Raw genomic sequence first — 13,711 nt, forward strand, 5'->3', positions numbered from 1 at the left:
CCAGGAAATTTCAAACTTTTCAAGCTTTAGTTTCTTTTTTCTAAGATGAAGTTGAAAACATCTGTCTCATGGGATTTCAATAAAGATCAGATGAGAAAATGCATACAAATATATTAAGCACTGCACCATGCATGTAGGTGGTGCTTAATAAATGTAAGCTAAATATTAATCTGATATAAATCGTTTTCAAAAAATGTGAAGAAAAAAAATTTGTAAGTTATTTTTCTACTCATTAAATTTATTCCTAGTTCACACTTGTGAACTAGTTCACAGATGTGATGGGGATTGGAAAAGCATAGAAAAGTGAAAATAGGAAGAATTCAATTGTTGCTGGTTTAGGACTTTATAACCATGAGTATTAAATTCACACAATGTCCCAAGGCTTTTTAAAACTTTGCTACTCAAAGTGTGGTGTGGGGTCCAGTAGCCCTGATTTCACTGGGGAGGTGGTTAAAAATGCTGGATCTCAGGCTCCACCTCAGATTTACTGAATTAGAAACTGTTTTTTAATGCAATCCTCACATAATTTCAGTGCACATTAAAGTTCAAGACCCTGCTTCAAAAAAAAAAAAAAAATTAAGTCCAGGAGTCCGTCACTAGGGTCCATTTTAATGGTTAGAAATCTTCATTTTAGGCTTTTTCTCCCCTTTCTTTATTTCATGTATTTGCAAGAATGAAAATCTACAGATCAGGGTTATCTAAAAATGTTTATATAATCCTTTACACAGAACCTGAAAATGTAGAGTGCTGGACAATTCTACCTTCTCTTGAGGAAAATTTGATAGTGATTGAAATAATCAGCTTACAATATCATAAGCCTGGTCATTTTTTTTCCCATTACATGTGGCTTGTAAATGCTAAGCAGTTAATAACTAGAGAGCCATTCAAATCAATCAGGTTTTATGATGTTTTATCCAATGAGGATCAGGAGATTTAAGACTAAAATTGTCAATGAAAATTTGAAAATGATATTCTTGGGCTTTTTTTTTTCCGTGATGCAGATACACGTTTAGACATCTGCAATGGATAAATGTACTCCAGCCAAAGGATTGAAAGATAAAAAAAAAGCTTCCCTCTATTACAATATACTCTCAGCTCTAACTTTTGAAGCAGATCATTTAAAGTTCAGTGTGTCATAGCCTTAGAAACAGAGATAGCTTCGAGAAAGAATGTTAGTGTTTTAGCTACAAAAGAGAGCTACCGACCACGGTGCAGTCTGCTTGTGGAAGCACAGCTTGGTAAGTACCACTGTTAGGCTGACACAGCAGCACCGACTGCATTACAGGGAGCGAGATGCACCGGGAATTACAGCATCCCCATCTTTCAGCTAATTCCATCTGACATTTGATGTCTGAGAGAGGTATGATGATTTACAGAAGCATTTTAATAAGTGTTTTTATAAATGTTATTTTTTTTTTGAGTATTAGGGTAAAGTTGTTATTGTAGAAGACTTTTGTCTTTTTTTGAGGGGTGGGCTGTCTAAAATCCTATGTGAAGGGGGTATTCTCCTTTGTGTATAGTAATGGAGAGACACAGGGTCCCACTTCTAACCATGAAAGTGTAAGGTGGGGGGATCCCTCCTTGCCCAGAAGTCCGTGTCTGAATGTATGATGTAAGCGTGACCAATCGGATTCTCCTTTCAGGGACTGTGAATCAGAGATGAACAGAAGGTTAGGACTCACCCATGGCATCTACAAAGGCAGAAACACGTCCAGGCCATCTTTGCAAAATGTCAGCAACTGTGCTTCTTGCACTGGGGTATCTGGATCTGCCTTGGCTCACATTTTTTCCCCCAAGTCTTGTTCTCCATCCTTCTATTTCTGAGTCTGCATGTCCTGCTAATGCATTCCTTTTCTGTTTTTGCTTGCAATCAAGAATTGTCCCTGATACAGAAATATCACCTCTTCACTAGATTTGGTTTTTTTAAATTAATTTTTTGTTATAGTTGATTTACAATGCTGTGTTAGTTTCTGCTGTACAGCAAAGTGAATCAGTTATACATATACATATATCCACTCTTTTTTAGATTCTTTTCCTATATAGGTCATTACAGAGTACTGAATAGAGTTCCCTGTGCTATACAGTAGGTTCTCATTAGTTATCTATTTTATATACAGTAGTGTGTATATGTCAATCCCAATCTCCCAATTTATCCCTCCCCTGTCCCTTTGCACCTTGGTAACCATAAGTTTGTTTTTTACATCTGTGACTCTATTTCTGTGTTGGTCACTACATTTGAACAGCACTGCTACATCAGCTCTATATAGCTCATTGATGTAAGTTTAAGTAGGTGGCTGCAATTTGAAAATGGCCTCAATCAGTGATTAAGAGTGGAGGTGGTGGTCATGGTGGTAGTTATCAGGTGCAAGAACATAATATGTACCAGAAACTATGTGAGGCACGTCAACTTGAGTACCTGTAATTCCTCAGAAAACGCTGTGAGGATCAGTACTGCCACACCCATTTTACAGATGAGAAAACTAAGATTGTTGTATAAAAAGTCACACATTGAAGTCACCTTGACCAAAATCACAAGCCTAGTAAAATCCCCGAAGCAAGATTCAAATCCAAACCTTCCTAGCTTAAATCAGAACCATTATATTCTCTCAAGGATGCTAATGGAGCTCTTTAAGCACTAATTCAATGTCATTAACTGAACTTAATAAATGATAACTAAAATAATATATCCCTACATTAACTGGGATGCAAGGAAACATGTAAGGTCTTCTTTTTTATTATTATTATTTTAAATTGAAGTGTAGTTGACTTACAGCGTTGTGTTAGTTTCAGTTGTACAGCAAAGTGATTCAGTTTTATATATATATATATATATATATATATATATATATATTCAGTAACATATACATATATATATATATATTCTTTTTCAGATTCCTTTCCCTTATAGGTTATTACAAAATATTGAGTATAGTTTCCTGTGCTCATGCAAAGCCATCCAACACATTTTTAGCTAGGTATTTATTGAAGTCTTCTTATAGAAATGTTCTGAAACATTTCTTCACAGTGAAAACAAAATTTTAAATTTAAAAGCCACGCTTAGACTTGAAGCACTATGTCTAAATTCCATAAAAGTTTATTATATCCCAACAAGCATGTAGGGTAGATGTTGAACCTCTCCCCTATATTAGTTTTGAAGGGAAAATATCCTATTTGTATGCAATTACGAGGCTATGCGAAAATTACTTATTTTCAGAGGCTGACTCGAATAGAAAGTTTGGGCAGATATATTATTTTGAAGATACGTGTAAAAAAGTATATAATAACTTATGGAGCACTGTGCCTAAACTTGAAGGCAACACTTTTAAAGCCATTACTTAATACTCTTCCCATATAAGATGATAAGTGTCACTAGTCCCAGGTCATAGTACTTTCTTTATTAGAAGTAACTGTCTTAATAAAATAGTAATGATGGTAACAATAGCTCCTATTAATTGAGCAGTTACTAGGTGGCGGGCACAGTGCTAAATGCTTCACCGAGATTGCCTACTTTAATACTGGTGACCCCAGTGAGGTACACACTATTATTAGGGCCACTTTACAGATATTGAAAAAGAAACAGAGCAAAACATCTCCCCCTGCCTCCTGGGGTTCTATATTCAAAGGATCGCTGCTCGAGAGAGAATTTTAAGCCTTGCTGTAGCCTTAGATGAAGCCCAAACTCTAAAGCTTAGCCTGAATTGTCTTTAAAGATCTGGACCCTGACTACCTACCTCTTTAGCCTCATCACCTCACTACCATCCCCCGCTTCACCCTTAATGCTGGTTCTAGTGAAAGGCTTCATACAGTCCTGCCCCTGCTGTGACACACACCCGTTCCTCAGCATCCTTAGAGACAAGACTATTCATTCTTCTTCAAAACTCAGCTCAACTTGGAAATGCCTCTGCTGATAACCTGTTAGATTTAGTTGCCTGCCCTCTATGCAGGTTCTTGCTACAGAACATACCGCACTGCCATATATCCGTTGAATTATTTGTCTTTTTTTCTTACTGGACTTTAAGTGCCATGGCATTAAGTATATTATTTTTTTCTTCTTTATTTTATTGGAGTATAGTTGATTTACAATGTTGTGCTAGTTTCAGGTGTACAGCAAAGTGATTCAGTTAAATATACGTTAAATAAATATTATATTAAATATTAAATATATATATATTCAGTTAAATATATATATTTAATCTTTTTCAGATTCTTTTCCCTTATAGATTATTATAAGATATTGAGTAGAGTTCCCTGTGCTATAAGTAGGTCCTTGTTGCTTATCTATTTTATATATAGGAGTGTGTCTATGTTAATCCCAAACTCCTAATTTAAGTATATAATTTGTTTTGGTATCTCCAGTGCCCAACACAGGACCAAGCATGCAGTGGGCACTCAAAAAATATTTTTTGAATAAATGGCCAAATCTTAAGTTACCACCCTATTTGTTCTTTCTATCTTCCTGCTGGAAAGAATTTGCTAAATAACCATTCCCTATTATATCATAATGCTCAAAATTATGAGACGGACTTCTACACAAGGAGTTAGGGAATCTAGATTCTTGTCCCATGATTGTCATTTAGTAATGAAAAGACCTTGAAGACTGATTCATTCAACAATTTTCTTTTTACGCATTTGCCATGCACCAGGAACTGTACACCACAGTGAGGAAGCTCACTGCAATGAACAATCAAATACAAGTGGACACAAGTGACAAAAGCCCCTTCCACCAGAAAGCTTGTATAACCTAGAGTTGGATTTCTCACCATAAAATCAAAGAGCTGGACTAAGGTCCTTCCAGGCCTAAAATTCCATGAAACAATAAGCCAAATCTCAAATTCCTTAAAATATAATATAGGAACACATAAGAATATGAAATAAAATAGAACACCAGGCAAATCAGTTCATAACTTGCCTCTGATACAATTAATCTAGGAGTATTAATTCTTCCTTACAAAAATAGATATATTATAGAGAAGTGACATTATGAAACATTTTTTGAAGGTTAACTTTGGTTTGGTCTCACGCAAAATATTTGAACCCTCTCTAGTTGTAAGTACAATAGCATGCCTGTCAAGGGCAAAAAGGGAAAAAAATCATTTCAAGGAAATTAACAACGATGAGAAAGGAAGATCCATTTTATTCCTTGGGAAGATGAATCTGTTCTGTACATCTAATGTTAGTCAGAGCATAAAGAACAATATGTTCTCTAATCAAGTTTTATGTGTGTGATGAATTTTTTGATTCATGGTAATTGGACCAGAAAAGGTAAAGCATATTATTAGTGGACAAATTACATAGTAAAAACTAAATTAGTCCAGACTCTCAGCTGCTTCATTACAAAATTAGGTAGGGAAGGTCATAATTATTTAATTTGTGTCCAAATCTCAGCTGGAGAATGTTCCAAACGAACAAATGATCCAAGTAATTTTAGGGGAAGGGAAAGTCCTTGTAGCCAAGCTTAAAAACCCAATATTGACAAACATAATTAGCATGCTACCTTCCTGACCATATCCCTAGAGGTGTTTGGACAGGAAATCTAATCCTCTAAAGATAAATGTTCTGTTATTTTTCATCATAACTGAGTAAACCATATCAATTCCTTGACATGCTATGATCATAGGATGTCCTTCCTGACACGTCCCTCAAATTTGTTGACATTGGATGATTGATTGCTTCTGCTGGTTAACATGGGCACTGAGCTATGATAGAAAATAGATACACAATATTAAACTCACAAAACTGGGTTTGTTCTTCTATTAAAGTCATAAATCATGGATTCTGAAAGAGCCTTTCAAGTTACATAGTGAGTTTTCTCATGTTGCAGATGAGGAAACTGAGGCCCAGACAGGTGAACAAAATTACTGCAAATCTCACAGTTGGCAGGTGTTGGAGCCATGATGCAAGGAGAGATCCATCGCCCCCCAGCCCAATGTTCTTCCCATCATTTTATTTTGCCAATAGTTAGCTCTCTTTGTGAGCTAACTTCCAGCTTACAAGCTCCCATACATGACACTGGCTTATATCACCAGGACAAAGAGTAGGCGTGGTAGGGGGCAATGCAGATGAAGTTCAGGGGGTTGGCTTCTTTTTTCTTGGAAAACAAATACCTCTGCCTATCTGTGGGAAGAAAAACATCAGCTAGTTTGTCAGTCTGCAGCAGGACTGGTATGTTGGAAATGAAACACAAAGCTTTCCTCCTCTAACTAAATTTGACAGCGTGCATAAGCTGAATCTCCCCATCTGGAGACTCTCAGAGTAGACAAGCCTTACAAATTAATATGTGTGTATAGGTCTGGGGCCTGAAGGAAATGAGGTCAGGTCCGAAAAGGAATCAGGTGGCTGATGGCCACAAATCAGAACTTTAACATGGATTCACAACAAAGGGAGGAGACTTCATGCTGTAATTCACTGAAAAGCATTAGGACCATGCTAGGGTCTGTGATGAGGAAGCCGGAGGACAAAGTTATAAAGAGGGAAATGATACTGAAGGACAGAAAATGTTTTCATCCAAGTACAATCCAGACTTTGATCCTCCTTTTAATCAAATCTTCTCTTTCCCCATCTCCTTCTCTCTCTCTCTCTCTCTCTCACACACACACACACACACACACACCTCATGTTCTCTTTATGCAGGATATTTGTGCTCTCATTCTACAGTCTTATTTCTCTCTTTACTTTGTTCCTGAGAATGGAGGTTTACAGCAATGCATAGGAAAAGTGCTTTGATAAGGAAGATAAAACAATTCAGGATGCATTAGTTTCTTTGTGTACCTCAAGGACAAAATTGAGATGTGTAGGAGCATTTTTAAGAACGTAGACAGGAGACTCACTCCCTTGAACCCACTTTCTTAAGGTCCCCAGCTCATTCTCCAAAGATGTCCTTTAAGGCTTTGTACATGCCCTATGGTGAGAAAGTGGCATTTAGTAAGAGTCCACCCAGGGATGTTCCAAATGCACTCTGTCATTAAAGTGCTGATATAAGAAGTTAGAGCATTTTTTCTCTTGAGAATCTCTATGGCTTTATCCCTGGGCAAAGGTCTGAGCTTCTTTCAAAAGTCCAAGATTGATTTTCGGAGGAGAAGATAAGTGAAGGATTTTCTAGCTAACCAGGAAACATATTCTCTGATTAAATGTCAGATTAAGAAGAAAAAATACCCTACATAAGGTACTATGACAATTCTCTAAAAAGAAAGACTGTGAGAATGCAGATATTTTAGGATAGAGGGTTATAGCCTTCAGAATTTTCATTTTTTTAGAAAGTTCTTGTGGTTGATATAAGTTTAAAAATGTGTTCATGTGCAGAACATTTCAGATTCATTTATGCAGAATTATGTAACACTTGAAACAACTCCCTTAAATTCCCATGGATTATGCGGACACAAAACTTTACAAATTATATTTGTAAATATCCTTTCTTCTGTATCATCACAAGTTCTCAAAGTATACTAAATGTGGAAATCAGTATGATAGTGCTGTCTCTCTTTTTTTAGGAGAAAATAGTAGAGATATCCTTTTTATTATTCACTTGCCACCTCAAATACAAGTGATCATTTTCTTATGATTTAAAAATATTGTAATGACTGGCCAGTTCCCAATGATTTATTGTTACTAGCCCTCCATTGGATATGCTAAGATAAGATCACACATTACTTATCTAAACACTTCTACAGACGCGCCGGGCATTTTTAAAAGTTCACCCATTGAGAACTTAACCCAATTCTCTTTGAAAAAAATGCAAGGTTGTTCCAGAAAACTTTCTTAAAAGAAATTACGTGTACCATGGACCCTCTCCACACACCCCCAAAAACGATGAGACAAATCAACAGTCAGAAGACATATATTTATAGCCTCATCTTTCACCTCCTCCAAATTCTAGACAATCCTCTTTTTCACTTAAAAATGGAAAATGCGACAAATGTAAGCCCTTACCAACTTCCCACTTCAGAAGGCTGTTGTCTTCCATCTCCATTTTTCCAATGACATACCAGATACATGCCATCCAGTGTGCAAGAAGGGCAAACATGGACATGAGCAGAGTCAGGACGATTGTGCTGTGTTGGGAATAACGGTCCAACTTCTGCAGGAGACGCAGAAGACGCAGCAGCCGGACGGTCTTCAGGAGATGCACGAGAGACACCTGCGTGGGAAAACAGAGCCGCACTGCTTGGCTCACGGAGTCATTACATCCACAACAGTCACTTCATCTACAGCCACTCTGGGAAGTTCTTGAAATTAAGCGTAATCGGGATTCCAACACTGTGACCATTTTATGACCATTTCTATGTCGTCTCCTGATATATTATATCGGAAATTGATAAGATAAAAGATGATAAGGCAATTTAATTTCTTTGAGTGAATAATTATCTTCCTTAATTAAGATGTATCTTTTTTTCTCTACCTATATGACTGAAGATAATTTTATATATTCTGATATACAACTGAAACACATTATGGGATCGGGATTGAATAGATGTCTCCACCCCTTTCTTTTAATTTCTTTCAATTCCACTTCCCTTTCTCCATGTAAGGCAGCTGCGTTATAACAAAACTTTGTATAGACTGAAGTAAAACCCTGTAAAGTGGTAGCAAAAGTAACTTAGGTTTCTTATTTTTAAATAGTGAGACCTAGAAACTTGAGTAAGATCTGCTCACAAATACCAGTAGCACCTCCTGCTTCATGTGCTTTGCTATCGTCCTTCTAACATTATCAATAGACAAAGAAAACATTTGCCTGGAGCACATACATTCTGTGCTTTCTGTTAAACAAACATGCTTAGGGAACCAAAATCAAATGGAACAAAATTTTGGAAAAACCTTTTAGATGCTGCCTCTGTATGAACTAGAACAACAGACTTGTAGTGAAGGAGTTAGTTTCTTGACTTTAGGGCTCAACTGAAAAATGTGAACCATTGGTGTCCACCAGAAAGGTCAAGGTCACTATTACAACACATGCGGTGCACTAATATACACTCTTTTTAATACCTTCCAAGAGAAAAGAAAAGTTAAATAAAACATTAACTCATATGCAAATAGAATCTGACAAGTTCCTTGACCTATTCTAATTTGGGGGGTGAACCATAAATAGAGGGTAAGGAAGTGGTTTGTATGACTATACCTAAGCATCATTTTTCCTTTACAGGCAGAATCATAAACAAGGGCAGCATCTTTTGAGAGTCTGCCTTTATAATTATCTGGAGTCAACTGACTTCTAATTTCTCCCTCCTCCAGCCATCTTCCCTTATCTCCAAGAAAAATGTACCTAGAGCAGTGCCTGACACATAGGAAGTGCTCAGTAAATTTGTGTTAAATGAGTGAACGGATAAGCTATTATGTGAAAATGCAAAACACTCCAGGCTCACTATAACAATAGATATTCAATAAAAGTGTCTTCCACTGTAATCTTGTGAATTATTCTATGCTGAAATATAAAAACATCATAAGGATGGGAATTCCCTGGCGGTCCAGTGGTTAGGACTCCACGCTTCCACGGCAGCGGGCCTGGGTTCGATCCCTGGTCAGGCAACTAAGATCCTGCAAGGTGTGGTGTGGCAAAAAAAAATCGTAAGGTCAGTTGAGGAAGTTGCCAGGTAGCTGTGGTCTTTTATTCCTTTTTGTGGGTCTTCTGGGTAGAGGTTTACTTTCTTCTCCTTCATACTCACGTTCTCATCTATCATTTCTCCAGCTGATTGTAAGTCAGATGCAGTTTCTACTTTGTGGCTTAGAGGAATTACTAGGGTGAAATTTATTTTATAGGTAGGTGAATTTGATAGATAACAATTTTGTAAGTAAAGTGAATCCTGGAGCAGAACTCTCAAATGGAGGATACCATCTGCTATGGACTGAATTGTGTTCCTGCAAATTTCATATGTTGAAGCCCTAACCCCCAGTGTGACGGTATTTGAGATGGGATCTTTGGGAAGTAATTTGGTTTAGAGGGGGTCATGAGGGTGGGGTCCTCAAGATGGGATTAATGCCTCTATAATAATAGACCACAGCACCCTCTCTCTTGTTCGCCACCCACCCCAATCTCTCGCTCCCTCCCCTCGCTGTATGAGGGCCACGTGAGGACGCGGAAAGAAGACAGCTGTCTACAAGCCAGGAAGAGAGCCCTCACCAAGAATCAAACTGGCTGAAAGCTTGATCTTGGACTTCCCAGCTATCAGGAGAGTGAGAAATAAATTCCCGTTGTTGAAGCCATCCAGTTTATGATATTTTCTTATAGCTGCCTGAGTAGACTAACACACCATCTGAATATAGAGTACTGATGCAGGCAAGCTCCCCATTTTCTCTGGCCAGAAAGGGGATGTTTGAGGGAAGAATGTGAGGCTGCCCTTACATGAGAACAATAGTCATTTACAAAAATAAGGGACATGAGCCTGGGAGTCCAGGATGAGGCAGCTCTGGTGATTTCGCTGTCACTTAAAAAAATTTGTATTTATTCCTATCTGAGTCCAAAACCTCCGGCTATAAAATGTGAATTTTGGCTCTTGATGAATGATAGAAGAAAGAGGCATATTTGATTTTGATGGAAATATATCATCTGAAAAAGAGAAAGGAACTTCTTACTCTTGGGATGCTGCTCTGAATTTGTCATTGATAAGAATTATAAGCACCTTGTAGACAGGTGCAAGACAGTGAATGATGCATTCATCAAAAACCTCTATCAAACTGCAGTTTCCCCTATTACCAAGTGGACATAACCACCTCCTGGCTATCTACTAGGGAAGAAAAAGGAGAAAGAAAAAAGTTAATTACCGTACTGAGGTCCTTCTAGGTATTAGACACTTGGCAAGGTATTTTATAGAAAAGGTTCCTTTTTAGGCTACTCAGAAACCCTGCAGGAATTTTTACGATTTTAGGCCTATTCTGATGTTAACTTTCCCAAGAAGCCACTCAGATGGTAAGTGATAAAACTTGGATTCACATTTTTGCCTTTTTACTCTCAATCTTTGTCTCATTCACAATTTTACTTTCTTTGTCTCATTCACAATCTTACCTCTCATCGTGCCTTTCATCGTGACTTATACACAGTAAGTTTTAATAAGTAAATGTGTGAGCTGCATGTAAAACATTTGCCATCAGCAATTGTGGGCACAGCCAAAGCTGAAGCATGCAGTACATTTTTGATGGTTGCCATGCATTTTAGAATGTCATCTATGGAGATGCACTAACTGGACCCACTTTAGACCTGGAAAATCAGCCCCTTTGTTATTTTATTTGTTTGTTCCTGCTCTTCTTTTTGTAATCTGTGTAGTATAACAGTAGCATAACTTATGAACTTTTCCTTATAACTTATGCTTTCCTGGGAAGTAAATGTAATATTTTGAACAAGCTTTTCTATTCAAATCGAATATTTCATACTGACTAATATATTGGGAGGAATAACAAATCTATATGCCAATTGTTAAATGATCATAAGCTCACCCTTGTGAAAAGCAGAAAGATTATCACTGATAATAGAGAGAGATTCCTTACTTCCTTCCTCTTTTTCTTTCTTTCTGATATAGATGTTGATCTATAACTTCAAATCTTTATAAAGGATTTGTGTTGTATTTCACAAGTGAGAACGAAGAAGGGTAGCAGAAGCACAGTGAAAATGTACAAGTATTTAAAATTCATCAAATTATGAGAATTAGACTTTTTCAAAATTATTTACTCGTGTTAATTTTAGGCAATGGAAATTTTAATCATATCTAAACATTTTACTTATTTTTTATTTTATAAACTTTATAGTACATGATATGTATATGTTTAAAATTATCCTATTTGTTCAGTGCCCAAAGAGAAATGGAATATAAAAAATGATTATTAGTATTTAGTAGCAGAGCAAGTTAATTTACAGCAGTCTATGAAACACCATTTATTTAACAATTCTCCAGGATAATTTGGAAAATTTTTCTTATCATTTTATGAATTATCTACTTCTTCAGGATATTTTTTGGCAGTCTTGCAAAAGCCTTGTTTTAAGTCATTACACTTTCATTATAGTATACTTATCTAGTCAAATTCAATCTTAAAAAGCACTTTAAAAAGCTTGGATAACAATCCACTTTAGCACTGATTGATATTATATACTAGATTTTCCCCAGAGCTTTCCCTTCAGCTGAGTTATAAACCTCTTAACAATGTTGACACTCTCAACTTCCCAACTTAAAAAAAATTGAAAGAAAAAGAAAAATACTATTATGCAGGCAATTAACAAATGCACAAATCTGTACTATGTAGTCAGGAGTTTAGTTCAGTCTTCGTTCTGAAGTCAGTAATGATTGTATTTGAAACATTGATCACTTTGTTTAATATTGAAAACTATGCTATTAAATTCTTGATAGAGAATATAATTTCTATGGGGAGAGGTTTGTCAACTGAGTAGGAAATATGTTTAATTTGAACTAACGTCTAGTAAATTTTTGCCTGCTAAAATTGGTTACTCTGGCAGCAAATTGTATTACTGGTCCAAAAATTCTCTTATACCTTCCTAAAAGGGAACACTTAATGCTTTTAAGAGTGTCAATCATTAAACAGTAAAAATAGCTATGACTACAAGAGGGCATACTTTCTTTCCTGTAAGAAATCTGAGAATAAAAGCTTTAGATGAAGAAAGAGGAGAAGTTACAAATACCAATAAAATTCAAGAGGATGCTTGGTTTACGTTGGTCATTTTATCGTTTAGATTTTTGCTCAATCCAACATTTTTACAGGGACTTCTAAGAAGTAGTTGAATTCTATTTTAATTTCAACCTATCTATCTTGATAGGTCTTCTGTTTGTTTTGCCAATGAATAATGAAATATTCAAAAGGTAGCGAGTAAAAGTCATAAAAGTAGAAGAAATCTTCAAACTCTCCACCAAATTCTTGAGGGAAGTATCTGGCTCAGTAACATAAAGTAATGCTTCTATTCCTGCAGATGGTTTCCTTATCAAAGGATTTGTTTAGTGAGTCAATTTGATGATAAATTCAAGCTTTTAATATCCTGGTTCTAGGTATTTAAATGATTAGAAATGGGTAATACAAATTTCAAAAAGGAAGTAACTCCTTTAATTGGAGAATCTGGCCTGCATATCATTGGTGACATTGGCCTCTTTATTAAAAAGGGCACAAAATCCTGGACATACAAATTGCGACAAACATTTAAAACCTGAACGTGTGAAAAATAAGCACAGGGGTAAAACCAACCTTCAAAGTCATGTGGAAGGGAGCTATTTACTCACCACTGTGACGTTGAAAGCATACAGGAGGTCAAAAGGCAGGGCAGCAATTAAATCAATGATGAACCAGGTTGTGACATAGTGGATGCAAATTGATCTTGCTTCGAAGATAACTTGGCCAGACTTGCTGACATAGGTTGTTCGAAAATTTAAAATAATATCTGCTTGAGAAAAAAAGGATAGAGTAAGAGCATTTAGGAGAAAGAGAGAGAGAAGGAAAGAAGGAAAGACAAGGTAAGAAGAGAAGATGGAAGGAAGACAGGCAGGTGGGCGGGGGGGAAGGAAGCGAGGAAGAAAACTATATTAAATTAGACTAACGGTAACCTCTTAACGTACTTTAGATTGACAATACCCAAAATACTCTTCTTGACAGATCCAGCTCAACTCAACAAACAGGTATTGGAGAAAGGTGAAGAAAGTAGTATTTTTTGAGCAGTAATACATTCCAGACTTTGGGCCACATGTTAACATAATTAAAATAAATAATAATAACAACAATAGGCAACACT

General features: G+C 36.5%; 1 protein-coding gene across 1 annotated transcript in view; it reads right to left on the reverse strand.

Moving 5' to 3' along the window:
- KCNH8 (potassium voltage-gated channel subfamily H member 8) overlaps window positions 1–13,711 on the reverse strand; it is a gene marked incomplete at its 3' end in the record, with an annotated part of 385,548 nt that overhangs the window by 111,947 nt on the left and 259,890 nt on the right. Inside the window, exons 6-7 of the mRNA XM_079921784.1 lie at window positions 13,206–13,363; window positions 7,927–8,134 (exon numbers count right to left, since the gene is read on the reverse strand). Coding sequence (XP_079777910.1) covers window positions 7,927–8,134; window positions 13,206–13,363 — 366 coding nt within the window. The remainder of the gene's footprint in view (window positions 1–7,926; window positions 8,135–13,205; window positions 13,364–13,711) is intronic.

The sequence above is a fragment of the Stenella coeruleoalba genome (assembly GCF_951394435.1).
Source record: "Stenella coeruleoalba genome assembly, chromosome: 5".
Taxonomy (NCBI): Eukaryota; Metazoa; Chordata; class Mammalia; order Artiodactyla; family Delphinidae; genus Stenella; species Stenella coeruleoalba.